The sequence below is a fragment of the Henckelia pumila genome, chromosome 1 (genome assembly GCF_033568475.1).
Source record: "Henckelia pumila isolate YLH828 chromosome 1, ASM3356847v2, whole genome shotgun sequence".
NCBI lineage: Eukaryota > Viridiplantae > Streptophyta > Magnoliopsida > Lamiales > Gesneriaceae > Henckelia > Henckelia pumila.
In genome coordinates, this window is record NC_133120.1 from 17,184,995 (window position 1) to 17,202,286 (window position 17,292).

General features: G+C 41.7%; 1 protein-coding gene and 1 non-coding gene across 2 annotated transcripts; one reads left to right on the forward strand and one right to left on the reverse strand.

Moving 5' to 3' along the window:
- Nucleotides 1–3,959: 3,959 nt before the first annotated feature.
- On the reverse strand, nucleotides 3,960–5,351 carry LOC140860021 (uncharacterized). Its single transcript, XM_073262756.1, has 2 exons — nucleotides 5,220–5,351; nucleotides 3,960–5,117 (listed from the first exon to the last, which is right to left on the reverse strand). The coding sequence occupies exons 1-2, from the start codon at nucleotides 5,349–5,351 to the stop codon at nucleotides 3,960–3,962; spliced, it is 1,290 nt and encodes a 429-aa protein (XP_073118857.1).
- A 188-nt stretch (nucleotides 5,352–5,539) lies between these two features.
- LOC140876754 (small nucleolar RNA R71) lies at nucleotides 5,540–5,646 on the forward strand. The gene has a single exon (XR_012148989.1). It is a non-coding gene; the product is annotated as a small nucleolar RNA R71 (small nucleolar RNA).
- The last annotated feature ends 11,646 nt before the right edge of the window (nucleotides 5,647–17,292 follow it).

The following is a 17,292-nucleotide window of genomic DNA, read 5'->3' on the forward strand; positions in this document are numbered from 1 at the left end:
ACACAAATTTCACTGAGTTTTTCCAAACGTTTCCATCATAGCACAGAACATTAGTAATTTCATTATAATCCGGGTTAGCCTTAAATGCTTGAAATTGGCTATCATTCACATCCGGAGTTTCCAAAAAATCATTAATAGCGGCAGGAGTGAAAGAAGCCATCTTACCCCGCACGAAAACCGTGCTATCTGTACGCTCGACGGCATTGGCGTAGAACTCTCGTACCAAGGGGACAATCGCCGCTAGAGGTTGTTGGCAAAATTTGGTCCATCCTCGAGCCACGATGCCAAGGGAGGCGGTGCGTTCTTCGGAGAGATTGAATCCCCTCTCTGAAATTGGATTCCTATTAGATTTGGCCGCCTCCTACCTCGCCTTAGCTTCTTCCGAGATGAATTTCCCATCTATGATGTTGGATGGGGTAGCCCTAGAAGTGGCAATCTTTTGTTTCTTTGGCGCCATGGTGTACGAAACTTGAAGAATCAATTGATGGACCTGTGAATTGGAGAGAACAAAGAGAAGTATGGAGTGAGAGAGAGAGACAGCGAGAGAGATTAGGGTTAGGAAGAGGAATTAGAAAGAGAATTGTAAAAGAATGAAAGGGGGATCGGGTTTTATTTTTTTCTGAGTCTGCGCGATGAGCCCGAGCGGTAGAAAACAGCCGCTCGGGCGCACCCCCTTTTATTTTTTAAAACACTGAACAGAAGGGATGCGCCTGGGCGGCAGAAAATAGCCACTCGGGCGCACCCCCTTTTTTGAAAAAAAACATGAAAACAGAAGGGATGCGCCCGGGCGGCGAAAAACAACCGTCCTAGCGCATCCAAAAATATTTTTTTTTAAAACTAAAACTAAAACGAACAAAAACAAAATTAAATAAAAGAGAAAGTAGAATGTAGTTCTCAATTTAAAGTCGAGAGCTTGACTTTTCTTCCTCCCCAAACTAGTCTTGGTCAGTCAATGTGGTGATGACCGGCATGTAATCAATGTCACCCCCCACGTAGTGCTTAAGACTTTGAGCATTGACCGTAAAAGACTTGTTTCTGGCATCTTTGATCGCAATGGCCCCCGATGGATACACTGTGGTGATTTTATAGGGGCCTGACCACCTAGACTTTAGTTTCCCGGGAAACAGCCTCAACCGGGAGTTGAATAGCAAGACAGCATCTCCTTCCTTGAATTCTCGCTGACGAATGCGCTTGTCATGTATTCTCTTGGTTCATTCCTTGTACGAAACCGCCATATCATATGCACTGTCGCGGAATTCCTCCAGTTGATTAAGCTCCAACAATCTCTTTTCACCTGCAGCAACAAATTCAAAGTTTAGGGTCTTAGTAGCCCAATATGGTCTATGTTTTAACTCAAAAGGTAAATGGCATGCCTTTCCAAATAACAGTCTATAAGGGGAAGTGCCTAAAGGTGTTTTAAACGCGGTCCTATAGGCCCATAAGGCATCATTAAGTCAAAGTGCCCAATCTTTCCGATTAGTACTCACACTTTTCTCCAAAATCTGTTTGATTTCTCGATTGGACACTTCCACTTGGCCACTGGTCTGGGGGTGATATGGGGTAGAGACTTTATGCTTGACACCATATTTTTTTAAGAGTTTGTCAAAAATTTTATTGCAAAAGTGGGTGCCACCATCACTAATGATTGCACGGGGTGTACCAAACCGATTAAAAATATTTTTCTTCAAAAATTTCAATACAACCTGTGCATCATTTGTCGCATAAGCTTCAGCCTCTACCCATTTTGAAACATAATCGACTGCGACCAGAATGTATTTTTTTGTCATAGAAATTGGAAATGGTCCCATGAAGTCGATTCCCCATACATCAAATATCTCACACTCAATGATATTATTTAAAGGCATTTCATTTCGGTTTGAGATATTACCTGTCCGTTGACATCTATCACAAGATAATACAAACAAGCGCGCATCCTTAAAGAGATTGGGCCAATAGAACCCACATTCAAGTACCTTTGCTGCTGTTTTGACTGGCCCAGCATGGCCACCTACCTCACGATCATGACAATGACTGAGGATGCTTTGCATTTATCCTTCCGCCACACATCTTCGGATCATTGAGTCAGCACATATTTTAAACAAAAATGGTTCCTTCCAAAAATAATGCTTGACATCTGATAAATTTTTTTCCTTCTGATGGAAAGACAGATTATTTGGGAGTGTGCTTGTGACTAGATAATTCGCAAATTTAGCATACCATGGTGAAGTTTTTATGGCAAAAAGTTTTTCATCAGGGAACCAATCATCTATGACATCTATCTCATTTGTTGCACCATCAGCAATGCATTCTAATCTAGATAGATGATCAGCTACTACATTTTCAACACCTTTCTTATCCTTGATCTCTAAATCAAATTCTTGCAAAATTAAGATCCACCTAATCAGTCTAGGTTTCGCATCTTTCTTTGCCAACAAGTGCTTAATAGCAGAGTGATCTGTGTATACTGTGATTTTTGAGAGTACAAGGTATGAATGAAATTTATCCAGTGCAAATACTACAGCTAACAACTCTTTTTCAGTGGTGGCATAATTTAGTTGAGCTTCATTAAGAGTCTTGCTAGCGTAGTAAATAGTTTTGAATACCTTGTCTATTCGTTGGCCAAGCACTGCGCCAACAGCAGAGTCACTTGCATCGCACATGACTTCAAATGGAAGATCCCAGTTCGGTGATGTAAGTATTGGTGCAGTCACCAGTCTTTCTCTCAACACTTCAAAGGCCTGCAAACAATTTGAATCAAAGTCAAAAGGGGCATCTTTCATTAGCAAAGAAGAAAGAGGTTTGGAAATTTTTGAAAAATCCTTAATAAACCGCCGATAGAAGCCGGCATGGCCCAGGAAACTTCTGACTCCCTTGACTGTCGTAGGTGGAGGCAAATTTTGAATAACGTGCACGTTGGCTTTGTCCACCTCGATCCCCTGCTCAGAAATTCGGTGACCCAATACTATACCTTCTGTCACCATGAAATGGCACTTCTCCCAGTTCAGTACCAAATTTGTCTCCTCGCATCTCATTAAAACAGAATTCATGTTATGCAGACATGCATCAAAAGATTTACCGAAAATAGAGAAATCATCCATTAAAATTTCTAAAAAATTTTCGACCATATCATAAAAAATGGCAGTCATGCACCTCTGAAAAGTAGCAGGAGCGTTACATAACCCGAAAGGCATACGTCTATAGGCAAACGTACCATATGGGCAAGTGAAAGTCGTTTTATCCTGGTCTTCAGGTGCAATCGCTATTTGATTGTATCCCGAATACCCATCTAAAAAACAGTAAAACTCATACCCAGCCAGTCTCTCTAGCATTTGATCAATGAAGGGGAGGGGAAAATGATCCTTACGGGTTGCGTCATTTAGTTTTCTATAGTCTATGCACACACGCCAACCTGTAACTGTCCTAGTGGGTATCAGTTCATTTTTCTCATTATGTATGATAGTAATTCCCCCATTCTTTGGTACACACTGCACCGAACTCACCCATGGACTATCAGATATATGATAAATGATACCTGCATCCAGAAGTTTGATTGTTTCAGCTTTTACAACTTCCTGCATTTTTGGATTCAATCTCCTTTGTGGTTGGACCAATGGGTTGGTGTTCTCTTCCATTAAAATTTTGTGCATGCATAAGGATGGATTGATTCCTTTGATATCCGCCACTTTCCAGGCAAACACACTCTTGTGTTTCTTGAGCACCTCCATTAGTCTGGCCTCCATCTCACCTTTCAAAAAGGAAGATATTATAACAGGTAACTTATCATTCTCACCTAAAAACATGTATTTGAGATGGACAGGTAATTGTTTCAATTCCACAGTAGGTGGTTCCTCAAGGCTTGGTTTTTGGAGAACTAAATCCTTCCGGTCACCAAGGTCTTCAAGTCTAAGCTTTCCACCTCTTCTCCATGACTGGTTGTCATTCAAATATGCGGTCATCTCTTAAATTCCATCACTGAGAACGTCCACTTGCTCAGAGATAAGTGCAGCTTCTAATGGTTCTTGAAAAGTATCCTGCACATAATCAAATAACAGTGAGTCCACTACATCCAGTTGAAAACATTCTTCATTATTCTGAGAAAATTTTAAAGCATTAAAAACGTCAAATGAAATTTTCTCTTCTCCCACTCTTAACAGCAACTCCCCCTTCTGGACATCTATTAATGCCTTTCCTGTCGCCAGGAAGGGTCTACCCAATATGAGTGGCATGTCCAAATCCTCTTCCATATCTAACACCACGAAGTCCACGGGGAAGATGAATTTGTCCACTTTTACAAGCACGTCCTCGATTATCCCCCGTGGATATTTGATGGACCTGTCTGCCAGTTGTAACGACATTCTGGTGGACTTTGGTTCTCGCAAGCTCAATTTCCTGAACACAGAGTAAGGCATTAGATTTATACTAGCACCCAAATCACATAAAGCTTTATGAAATTGAATATCATTAATCACACAAGGGATAGAGAAACTCCCTGGATCTTTTTGCTTTAATGGGATTTTATTTTGCACCAGTGCTAAGCAATTCTCAGTCAGACTAATCATTGCATGCTCCTCCAGTTTCCTCTTGTTGGAGAGGATCTCTTTCAAGAACTTTGCATAACTTGGCATTTGCATCAATGCATCGGCAAAGGGAATATTAATATTCAATTTCTTGAATACTTCTAGGAATTTTCCAAACTGAGAATCTAGTTTTGCCTTCTTCAGGGCTGCAGGAAAAGGTGGTGGCACAACAATTTTTGCTTGTGAAGTGGGTGAAAGTGTTGGGATAGATGACTTACCTGCAATTCTTGTTGATGTAGCCAATTCTGGCTCTTTCTCGACCTGTGGTGCAGGCTCTACTATCTTCCCACTCCTAAATTCAATTGCTTTTACCTGCTCCTTCGGATTCTTCTCCATGTCACTCGGCAAGGTACCCTGATCTCTGCTGAAAATTGTTTTGGGCAATTGCCCTATCTGATTCTCCAGATTCTTTATTGAAGCATCTTGATTCTGCATCCGGGTTTCAGTAGATAATATGAATTGCTGCATCATCTGCTCTAAACTCGATTTCCCTTCTTGAGGTTGTCTGCCGTAGTTCTGATTCCCATATGGCTTATTGTTCTATCCACTCCACGAGAAATTTGGATGTTGTATCCACCCTGGATTATAGGAGTTCGAGAATGGGTCATTCCTTGGGCAATTTTGATTCCCCATTTAACGTGCCATAACACCCTCTAGTTGAGAAAATGTTTGACAGTCTTTCGTGAAATGTTCTGCACCACATTTTTCACACCATACTTCTTGAACTTGCATCACAGAGTTTCCTATACTCAGTTCCTCAATTCTCTTGTTCATGACTTCAAGTTGAGCGGCCACTCCTTTCAGATAAAAGGTGATAGCTACTAGATGCCATTTCCTCAATTAATTCATAACCATCCTCTGACGATTTTCGCAGTAAATTTACACCTGCAGCTGCATCTAACATGGTATGATTAGAGTGAGAAAGACCATAATAAAAAGTTTGTACCACAAGACCGTCTGATAATTGGTGGTGTGGACATCTCCTTAGTAGATCTTTGTAGCGCTCCCATGCTTCATAAAATGTTTCCTGTTCTCCTTGGGAAAAATTTGTGATGTCAGTTCTTAGTTTCATTGACTTAGATGGTGGAAAGTATATGGTGAGAAAAGATTTCGCCAGATCATCCCATGTCATGATGGAACCTGCAGGTAAATTTGTCAGCCATGCTTTCGCCTTATCTCGTAGTGAAAAAGGGAATAAACGCAAACGAATAGCGTCATCAGAAACTCCCTGTATCTTGAATGTATCACAAATTTCCAGAAAATTTGTGAGGTGCACATAGGGTTCATCAATGACAGTCCCGCCAAATTGAAGTGTGTTCTGAATCATTTGAAGAATAGTAGGTTTTATCTCAAAGTGATTTTCCGCTACAGTTGGCCTGATGATGCTTGGTCTAGAACTTTTGATGTTTGGTAAGGCGAGATCCATCATGGATCTGTAAACTGGTTGTTCTTGTTCTTGTTCTTCTTCCATTTCTTCTTGTTGTTGCCTTCTTCTTCTTCTGTGAAAAGTTCTCTCGATTTCTGGATCAAAAGGCACTAGTTCTTCAGATGAGTGTCGCATGCACTGCAAGAGAATCCTGCAGTTCACAGATGGAAAAGAGTGATTAAAATTGAAATAGAGAAAAACCAAATAAAACAAATTAAAATCTCAATATTCCCCGGCAACGGCGCCAAAAACTTGATCAATGGAATACTAACACTTAAATTTGCTCTAAAAATCTCTCAATTCCAGTCGAAATAATCGCAAGTGCACGATTCAATTTATAATAAGATGTACTGAGTACGAGTATCGTCCTCAGGGACCAAACAATAATAATTTGTTTCTTTAATTTTTAACTACACAAAGTATCAAAAATTTGATTTTGGATTCTATCTAACATTTAACACTAAGAACTCAATGTAAATAATTCTAAATTTCACAATCACGAAACCAATTTGCACCACTAAAAGAAATAACAATTTGAAAGTATTTTGTTGGAATTTCGGTTCACCTTCCCCCTAATTGAACTGGACGATTGGAACTTAATTAATGCGCATAAGTTTGACAAAAATCCCTGTAACATTGACACTCTCTCTCGAGGTTATGCCAAACTAATCAAATCAGTGAAACAATTAAATCTCTCTAATTATTTATAACGACCGATTGCTTTGCGTTCTATGAATTCTACAGCTTTCAACCTGGTGGTCTATGGCTATCAACATGTACTAAATACCATATCTCTATGCATATTTTAAGTCCATGGATTCTATCATTCGTCCTAATTATGAACCTATCTCTCGACAGCAATTCACAATTTATGAATCTATGTTAAGGGTAGCTAATCATCAACATAGAGAAAAACACATGATAAAATCAATTATAAACATAAATCAAATCTCAATACGTCTGGTGATTCAATCACACTACAGTGTTTTGGGGTTCGGATCCCCTTGATTCCAACAAAATATAAGTTTAGCTACTGAACGTCATTATAAAATTCAATCTAAAAACAATGCTTAACATAAAAATTCAAAAAAGATGAAGAGAAAAGCTCCCAACGGAGATGAGAAATCTTAAATATTCAGAGTCGCCTCCTCCTGTCTCTATGCGTGTGTCCAACCCTCAAAACTGTTTAATAACATCCTATTTATATGGCCCAAGAGTCCTCGTCAAACCAATTACCCGAAATAAACTATTTCCCAAAATTACGTGCAGGCGCCCGAGCGGTAGAAAACAGCCGCCCGGGCGCCTGAGCTCTGCCTCGAGGGTTTTTCTTCAAACAAGAGTGCGCGCGAGCGGTAGAAAAGTGCCGCCCGAGCGCCTGAGCTCTGCCTCGAGGGTTTTTCTTCAAAGGGGAGTGCGCGCGGGCGGTAGAAAAGTGTCGCCCGAGCGCCTTGTCTTTTTCCAGAAATACAAAGTCCTTCTCTTGCTTTCCTCACGGCCGCATGCGTGCAACGCCTTCTCACTATAAATCAGCATTTCCTAGTGATTTTCTGCAGTACAAATAAATAAACCAGAGGAGTGACTACAAACACAATAAAACAAAAAAACAGAACAAGAATGGTAAGGAACCGACACAATGTAACCGAAACGAATGCAAAACAAACACAAAACATGCAAAATAACGCACAAAAATGACTCCTATCAGGATTTTTACTATTCCTTGCACAATTAGTTCTTCTTATTTTAATTATGCACTTTGCGATTTAGGATCTAGCATTAATTTAATGTCTTTGTCTGTTTTCAAGAGCTTAGGACTTGGTGAGGTGAAGCCCACAATGATCGCATTACAGTTGGCTGATAGATCTATTACATATCCGCTTGGAATCATTAAAGATGTTTTGGTAAAAATAGATAAGTTTATTTTTCCTGCGGATTTTGTGGTGTTGGATATGGAGGAAGATGGAAATATGTCATTGATATTGGGGAGACCGTTCTTGGCTACTGCTGAAGCAAATATTGATGTTAAGAAAGGAGAGCTGTCGATGGGAGTTGATGGTGAGAAAGTGATCTTTCATGTGTTCAATGAGGCTAACAATCCATCCACGGAAAAGGTGTTTATGATTAAAGAATCAAAGAAGATGGAAAGTTGTCGTGCAGATGTTAGTGCTATAAAAGTGCCAAGAGAGAAGGATCCACCGGTGCTAAAGAAGAAGAAAAAGAATAGAAAGAAACCAAAGATCAAGCGGATTGTAGAATATATTTGGAGGGTGAAGGAACAAGGAAAATCCTAAAATAAAGCGGAACCGGGCTGAAAGCAGCATAGAGTCGGGCTATGGACTATAAACTAAGCGCTTTTTGGGAGGCAACCCAAGATTTTTTTTGTTATTTGCTTTATGTTGATTTGTTTTTTTTTTATTTTATTTTGTTGTTTTTAATATTTTGTGCATGTTGAGACTAGAAATCAATAATGATTTTGAGCTGTGTAGGGGAAAAAGTATGGAGCTGAAAGAGTTTAGGAGCCACCTTTGATGAAAAGTTTTGAGTGATTAAGATGGTGTCAAGTACTGAAGCTTGGTGCCTAAGGTATGTGTCCCTTGTTTTTAATGAATATTGTACATTGAGAACAATGCACAATTTAAGTTTGGGGGGATGTTTAAAAATTGTGAAAATCTGAAATTTTTTATGAGTTAGTTGGAGTTGAAGGCATGATGTTGTAATTATGTTGGCCTATGATGAAAATAATTTTTGGTGTTAAAAATGTCAATGCTAGCTATATTTAATCTTGAGTTTTCACTCATATGCACTATGTCTTGATTGTCTAGAACCTAGTGAATAGAGAAACTTTGTGATATTGTGAGTGAATTGGATGATTTGATTCTTAACTTTGGTGATTTATACTTGAAACCGAGATAGACTTTTACAAGCTTAGAAATGATTTAGGCAAAATTTTTATTGAATGATGAAAAGTTGCCAAAGCAACATAAAATTTTTTTGTTAAAACAAACTCCATCCGGGCCTGGAAAGGGATTGAAATTCTAATCACCAATCCAAGGCTATGTTTGCAGAAAAAATGGGGTTGATGCTTCATCCGAGCTATAGACGAGGGGATTGAAATCCGAATCCTATCTTTAGTTATAGCTAAGTTTGCGGGTAATTTATGGGGCTAAAATAAATTTGGATGCAAAATCCAGCGATGTTATGAAAAATCTTTGATATAACTTGAAAAATCCTTTTGATCTTAGTGAGTAGAAGTTGAACATGGTGGAGACTGTTTTGAAACTAGAGAGCGGAGTTGATGATTCTATGAAACAAACTTGTTGCACTAGTGTATCGAAAGCGAGGAGGATAGACAAGATTGGTGAATCACACACGCACGAGAACTCTTGAGAATATTAGCCTACATGTGTATTTAATCTTGGAATGTAAAAATTCGGAGGCTAACTATATTGCTCATTATTGTTTTGCTCAGGACTAGCAAAAGTCTAAGTTTGGGGGAATTTGATAAGTGCAATTTATGCACTTAATTTATATATGATTTTTCTTGACTTTTGTGATGTATCGAGTGAATATTATGTGTATTAGTTGTTGTTTTTGTGAGTTGCAAGGATTGACGCAAAAGTAGCAAGAAGAAGCAGAATGATGCATTATGGAGTATCAACTTCAGAAAATTACTGGAAATTATTTAGGCATCAAAATCAAATCTCTACCGTTCAGAATATATTTTAGGATTTTTGAAGCTACTGTCAAAATTTCAGCTCAATCCGACGGTTAGATTGAGAGATATGATTTTTTGAAAACTGTCGCGCGATGCAGAATTTTTAACCCGAGAGGCATGCGCGGGCGCGCCTCATTCACGCGCGGGCATGCGTCAGGGCAAATTTTGAGCATCCGGAGACAGAGAGTCATGCACGGGCGCCCCTCTCTTCAGGCGCGGGCGCGCCATCGCGAAAATCAGTTTTTTGGGTTTTTCGGGAAGGAAACCTTTGAACTTTTGTGGGCTTTTATTTATTGGATTTGAAGCACATATCAAAGGGAGTTTTTTGCACACAATTGAAAAAAAAGCTGCCGCACATCAGAGGAGAATCAAGGATCGATCGAGAGAAGATTTTGGAGACTTTGGAAGAGAAAATTCTGCACAAGTTGGAAGAACATCAAAGAACAAAGGTGAAGTTAGATCGTCCGGACACGGAAGATCAAATATTTGGATTTGTTTTCTTTCTCTTGAATTTATATTATTTATTTGATGTCTAGTTTCATGAATATGAATTGGTTTCAACTATTTTTGAGTATGAACTAAACTTTATATGTCTAGAGGTTGATGTAGCCTGGTCAAGACATGTTTATGAATTTTTTATTTTATTAAATTGAGTTCTTCTAAATTAATTGTGATTCCAGTTTTGATAGTCTTTTCAATTTACTGGCCATAAATTGATTTGTCATATTTATTTAGAAACCGGCACTCGGGAGAGGGGATTTAGAATAGGATCAATAGAATTCACACTATTAATTGTTTATTTATCTCGAAAGAGTTTATAACTTTAATAGAGCCTAGAAAGAACATTATTTTATACATATCACTACACGTAAATTCTCAATAGGGATATTAGAATTGATCGGTGGTTGATACACTCTATTTGATACTCGGGAGAGGGAAATAGTATAATCTATGTGTTCTTGGTTATTAATTGAAATGAACTCATGAAAATAGATTAATTAGGAATAAACATTGTCGAGACTAGGTGAAATCAAAACCTCTAGACTATTTCTCTCTGATTGACAATCTCTTAAGAATTTTGTGTGTGCGCGCTTTGCAAACTTCATTATTTATTTAATTTGTCAACAATTCTCTAAAGTTTGATTTTCTAGATAAAATTAAGACTATTTTAATTACAAGTATTGAATATTTTCAAATTACTCCTTGTGGGATCGACACTCTCTCTTTCACTATATTAAAACTTGACACTCGTACGCTTGTGTAGTAACCCGCAATTAATCAAGGTAATTAAGGTAATTAATTACTAAATTATGCCTAAATAGTCCAAGATAAATCGGACGGTCCGAAGAGGAGTTTGGACGGTCCGAAGTGGATCGGAAGCTCCGTGCCAAGATCGGAGGCTCCGATCGAGATCAGAAGCTCCGTCGGCAAGATCGGAAGCTCCGATCTGGATCAGGGCACACGTCATCGTTTACGTCAGCAAGGTGATGTCATGGCTGACGTAATATTGAGCGATCGGACGCTCCGAAGGTGCGATCGGAGGTTCCAATCAAGTTCGGATGGTCTGAACGGGGTTCGGAGGTTCCGATCGCCGTCTATAAATAAGGGGCCCGAGCCCTCATTCTGTGCACCAATTTCCCTCCTCTCCTCTGGTTTTCGAACCTTATTACTTAGATCTACGGAGTTCTAGGCATCCTATTGGGAATCCGGAAGTTGCCTAGCGATCCCGGCGTCGTAGCGGAGGTGTGCCTAAGTTTTGAGGCGATTCTACGCCAGCGGGCTGACGACGGACGAAGGTATAATTTGGCTTCCTAAAAATATTTAGGAGTATGAAATAGCTTAGTTAAGGCTTTTAAAGCGTTTATAGTGATACATGGACTTTTGCATGTGTAGACGCAGTAGAGCAGACTTGTAGGCTTTGGACTTAGACGGGCGTGCTAGGAGTTGACCTGCAGTGTTAGAGGTACGTAAGTACTGACCGAGATAGCCGGCATGATATTTATACATATGTGTGTGATGCATGATGTATGTGCTGTATTGGCTATGTTTTACTGTTTTTAGCACATGCATATGTTTTTACGGAGACTGCATCGGGTATGATGTGAGTCATGACAGTTTCCATCAGTCGAGGCGATTCTTCCTGAGGATTCGTGTCTTGGGAATATACGAGTACCACGCGGAGTCACTCTCTTGCCCGGTACAGTGTATTCCAGGCGCCATGAGTAAAGTGATTTAACCCTGATTTTTAAAGTCATGTGCATGCTCATATCTGTATTTATATCATTGCTTCCGTATTGAGCGTAGTCGCTCACGCCCTTTATGTTTCGTGTTTTGGGACACCTTGTGGCAAGTCAGGTCTGAGGCTGGACGGTCCCGGTGGTTCCCAGCAGGGTTGAGGTTGCTACCGTGCAGAGGTAGTTGGTTAGGGATTCTGATACCCTAATTTCGATTTGGTTGTATAAAGAATTATACACTGTTTCTATCGTCGGTTGTATTCTGCTGATTGGATTTGTTGTACTTTGGAATTATCCGCTATTTAACGCTTTATTTATTGTTGCTTGCGCTAATCACTCTGATTAGGTAGTGGATCCGGGTAGGGTTGCTACATTTATTGGTATCAGAGCGCATTGCAACTGGGAATTAGTAAAGCGGATTTTAAGAGTTGTCTGTTGTTATTGACAGATGGCAGATGATGATTATGAGAGTCAGGCTAGCAGTGGTCGTTGGGGTGATCCACCAAGGAGACATCACCATATACATCATCATGAAGATCATAGGCGTTTTAGTATGAACCGTTTTCTTCAGATGGCTCCTAAGCCATTGGTAGGTGGCGAGGCTCCTGCAGTTGCTGAGGACTGGTTGGAGCGTATGGAGAGTTGTTTTCGGGAGTATCAGTGTACTGAAGCCCAGAAGATGGAGACTTTAGCTTTTGTTCTAGAGGGAAATGCGAAGAGGTGGTGGAGAGCTACTTCTACTCCGTTGATTGCCGTCAAGGGTACAGCTACTTGGGCTGAGTTTAAGTCTTCCTTCGAGAAGCATTACTTTCTTCCAGCTTTGCGTCAGACGAAGGCGAGCGAGTTGCTGAGTTTGCGATAGGGTACTATGACCATTGATGAGTACCAACAGAAATTCTTTGAGCTTCTTTCTTTCAGTCCCCATATTGCGAGTAGCTCAGAGACGATGCACGATCTATTTCTTCAGGGCCTTAACCCTGACATTCATCAGTTGGTTGTCGTGGGCAGAGAGAGGAACTTCGAGAATTTGGTGAACAATTGTCACCAGGCAGAGGACAGTCTGCAGAGGAACAGGACTTTCGGATCTTCTGCATCCAGACCATCTAGCTCTTTGGGTCCAAGGGCCCAGTCTTTTAAGAGACAGGGTGGTACTTCTTCTTCTTCTTTCGGATCTGGCGGTGTTCATCGTTTTGGTGATTCACGACATTGTCGTCAGTGCAAACGGAAGCATCCCCCAGGACCGTGTCCTCATATCACTGGTGTTTTTTTTCAGTGCGGCCAGGAGGGTCACATGAAGAGAGATTGTCCCACTTTGGCCGGTACAGTGAGTGGTTCGGGGAGTGTTGGTGGTTCTCAGACCACTATCTATCAGCCACCGCAGTATCAGCAGCACCCTTCGCCGCAGCAGCGTCAGCAGTCGCAGCCATCGCACCGACATCATTCTCAGTCTTCTTCGAGAGGACAGTCATCGCGCCCGCGTGCTCAGGAGCAGGTGTTTGCGCTGAACCAGGAGCAGGCTCAAGCAGATAGTGAGAACATGATTGCAGGTACTTTTAGTTTGTGCGGTTTTCCTGCTTATCTTTTTATCGATACCGGTGCTTCGCATTCATTCATATCAGCTCGGTTTGTTAAGAGGCATAGATTACCTTTTGTTTCCTTAGACGTCTTGTTAGCGGTTTCAACTCCGATGGGTCAGGAAGTCTTAGCTAAGCGTCTTGTTTTGGGTTGTATTTTGGGATTTGAGGGACATCTGTTGAGCGCTAACCTAATGATTTTAGCGATGGATGACTTTGATGGTATCATCGGGATTGATCTTCTGACTTCATATCGAGCGGTAGTGGATTGCTACCAGATATTTGTCCAGTTTCGCCCCGAGGCTGAGGATTCTTGGTATTTCTATGGTGAGGGAGCGCGACCCCCGATGCCAGTGGTTTCTGCTCTGAAAGCCCGACGTGCTTTAGAGTCTGGCGGGGAAGGCTACCTGATCTATGCGATTGATGCATCCTTAGAGGGTCCAGACATGGAGGAGATGCCAGTAGTCAGTGAGTTTCCGGATGTGTTTCCCGACGAGATTCCAGGGTTACCACCTGTGTGAGAGATCGAGTTTGGCATTGACTTGTTGACAGGGACAACGCCGATTTCCCGAGCACCGTACCGATTAGCTCCATCTGAGATGCGAGAGTTGCAACAGCAGTTGCAGGATCTTGTTGATAAGGGCTACATTCGACCCAGTGTTTCACCTTGGGGAGCCCCGGTTCTATTCGTCAAGAAGAAGGATGGTTCGATGCGTTTGTGCATTGACTATCGTCAGTTGAACAAAGTGACAGTAAAGAACAAGTATCCTCTCCCGCGGATTGACGATCTGTTTGATCAATTGCAGGGTACTTCTATCTATTCCAAGATCGACTTGCGTTCTGGGTATCATCAGTTGCGAGTTAGAGACGAGGATGTTTCAAAAACAGCATTTCGTACTCGATATGGGCACTATGAGTTCTTAGTGATGCCATTTGGTCTGACGAATGCTCCAGCTGTTTTCATGGATTTGATGAACAGGGTTTTTCGAGAGCTCTTGGATAAGTTCGTTGTAGTGTTCATCGATGACATCCTTGTGTATTCTCGTAGCATGGATGAGCATGCCTTTCATCTTCGTACTATTTTACAGACCTTGCGAGAGCATCAGTTGTATGCTAAGCTCAGCAAGTGTGACTTCTGGATTGACCGAGTTGTGTTTCTTGGTCATGTCATTTCTAGAGATGGAGTATCAGTGGATCCTATCAAGACAGAGGCTATTCTTAATTGGTCGCGCCCGACGACAGCATCTGAGATTCGTAGTTTATTGGGTTTGGCCGGATACTATCGTCGATTCGTGGAGAATTTCTCTCAGATAGCCAGGCCTTTGACACAGTTGACGCGAAAGGATGTTTCTTTTGAGTGGTCTTCCGCGTGCGAAGACAGTTTTCGTGAATTGAGACGTCAATTGACGACTGCTCCAGTGCTATCCTTGCCGACTGGATCTGGTGGTTTCGTAGTCCACAGCGATGCCTCTCTTCAGGGTTTGGGGTGTGTGTTGACTCAAAATGGGCATGTGATTGCCTATGCCTCCAGGCCAATAAAGACTCACGAGGGGAATTATCCCGTACATGATCTAGAGCTTGCAGCCATTGTCTTTTCTCTGAAGATATGGCGTCATTATTTGTACGGTGAACGATTCCAGATTTTTACTGATCATAAGAGTTTGAAGTACCTGTTCACTCAGGCAGAGTTGAACATGCGACAGCGCCGTTGGATGGACTTGCTGAAGGACTATGATTGCGAAATCAATTACCATCCAGGATCTTCTAATCTGGTTGCTGATGCGCTTAGTCGCAAGATTTATTTGAGTTCCCTTCATACCAGTGCAGTGTCATGAATGGTCGAAGAGTGTTGTTCCTTGGGTTTCACTTTCCGTCATAAGAAGGAACAACAGGGAGTTCGTGTTGCGTCTGTGCTTGCCGAGCCAGCCTTGTATAGACGTATTCGTGAGGCACAGGGTGTTGATCCCAAGATGCAGAGATTAGCCCGATTCACTGAGGGTGAGAATTCAGCTGGTTTCCATTTTCAGGCGGATGGTTTGTTGTGTCTTTCTGGCCGTGTGGTTGTGCCTGATGATTCCACACTTAGAGACGAGATCTTATCGCAAGCTCATCATAGTAGGTTCTCAGTACATCCTGGCAGCATGAAAATGTACAAGGATCTACGTACTCGATTTTGGTGGAAAGGAATGAAGCACAACGTTTACCAGTTCGTGTCCCGATGCCTTGTGTGTCAGCAGGTCAAGGCAGAGTATCGTCGATTCGGAGGTCTACTTCACAATCTTGATATTCCTGAGTGGAAGTGGGAGCATGTGACGATGGACTTTGTCACCCACTTGCCTATGTCTTCCAGGAATTGCGACGCGATTTGGGTTTTTGTTACCGATTGTCGAAATCCGCGCATTTCTTACCATATAACCGGGATTTCACCTTCGACAGGATGGCACGGCTGTATGTGCAAGAAATTGTCCGTTTGCATGGTATTCCACTGAGTATTGTGAGCGACAGAGATCCTCGTTTCACCTCAAGATTTTGGGGGAGTTTTCAGCGTGCTCTTGGTACCACTTTGAGTTTGAGCACAGTGTATCATCCAGAGACTGATGGACAATCGGAGAGGACTATCCGTACTCTCGAGGACATGCTTCGAGCTATCGTAATGGATTTTGGCCCAGCATGGCACGATCATTTGCCATTAGTGGAGTTCGCTTATAACAATAGCTACCATAGCAGCATTGGTATGGCACCATTTGAGGCTCTTTATGAACGTCGTTGTCGTACACCTTTGTTTTGGGACGAGGTTGGTGAGCGGCAGGTGGAGGGTCCTCAGATGATTCAGCAGATGACTGATGCAGTAGAATTAATCCGACGCAGGATTAAGGCATCCCAGGATCGACAGGCTAGCTACGCGAAGACTCACCGCAGGCCACTTTATTTTGAAGAAGGAGAGTACATATTCTTGCGTGTATCACCTTTCCGGAAGGTGATGAGGTTTGGTATCAAGGGTAAGTTGTCACCAAGATTTATTGGTCCTTTCGAGATTCTCGAGAAAGTTGGAGACGTGGCTTATCGTCTAGCCTTGCCACCGAATCTTTCGAAGATTCATGATGTGTTTCACGTGTCTTTGTTGAGACAGTACGTGGCGGATCAGTCCCACATCTTGCGTCCGACTGAGGTGCAACTAGACCACGATTTGTCATATGTGGAGAAACCTCTCAGGATTCTCGACAGGAAGGACAAGGTGCTTCGTAACAAGCACATACCGTTGGTGATGGTACAGTGGCAACGTAGAGGTACAGAGGAAGCTACTTGGGAGTTGGAAAGTAGGATGTTAGCCGAGCACCCCGAGTTGTTTTAAGATTTTTTACTCTATTGTATCGAATGTATATTGTTCAGTTGTAATAAGAGAATTAATTTTGCGTTCTATGTATTCCTTAAAATGTAATTTCGAGGACGAAATTTCTTAAGTGGAGGAGAATGTAGTAACCCGCAATTAATCAAGGTAATTAAGGTAATTAATTACTAAATTATGCCTAAATAGTCCAAGATAAATCGGACGGTCCGAAGAGGAGTTCGGACGGTCCGAAGTGGATCGGAAGCTTCGTGCCAAGATCGGAGGCTCCGATCGAGATCGGAAGCTCCGATCTGGACCAGGGCACACGTCATCGTTTACGTCAGCAAGGTGACGTCATGGCTGACGTAATATTGAGCGATCGGACGCTCCGAAGGTGCGATCGAAGGTTCCGATCGAGTTCGGATGGTCCGAATCGGGTTC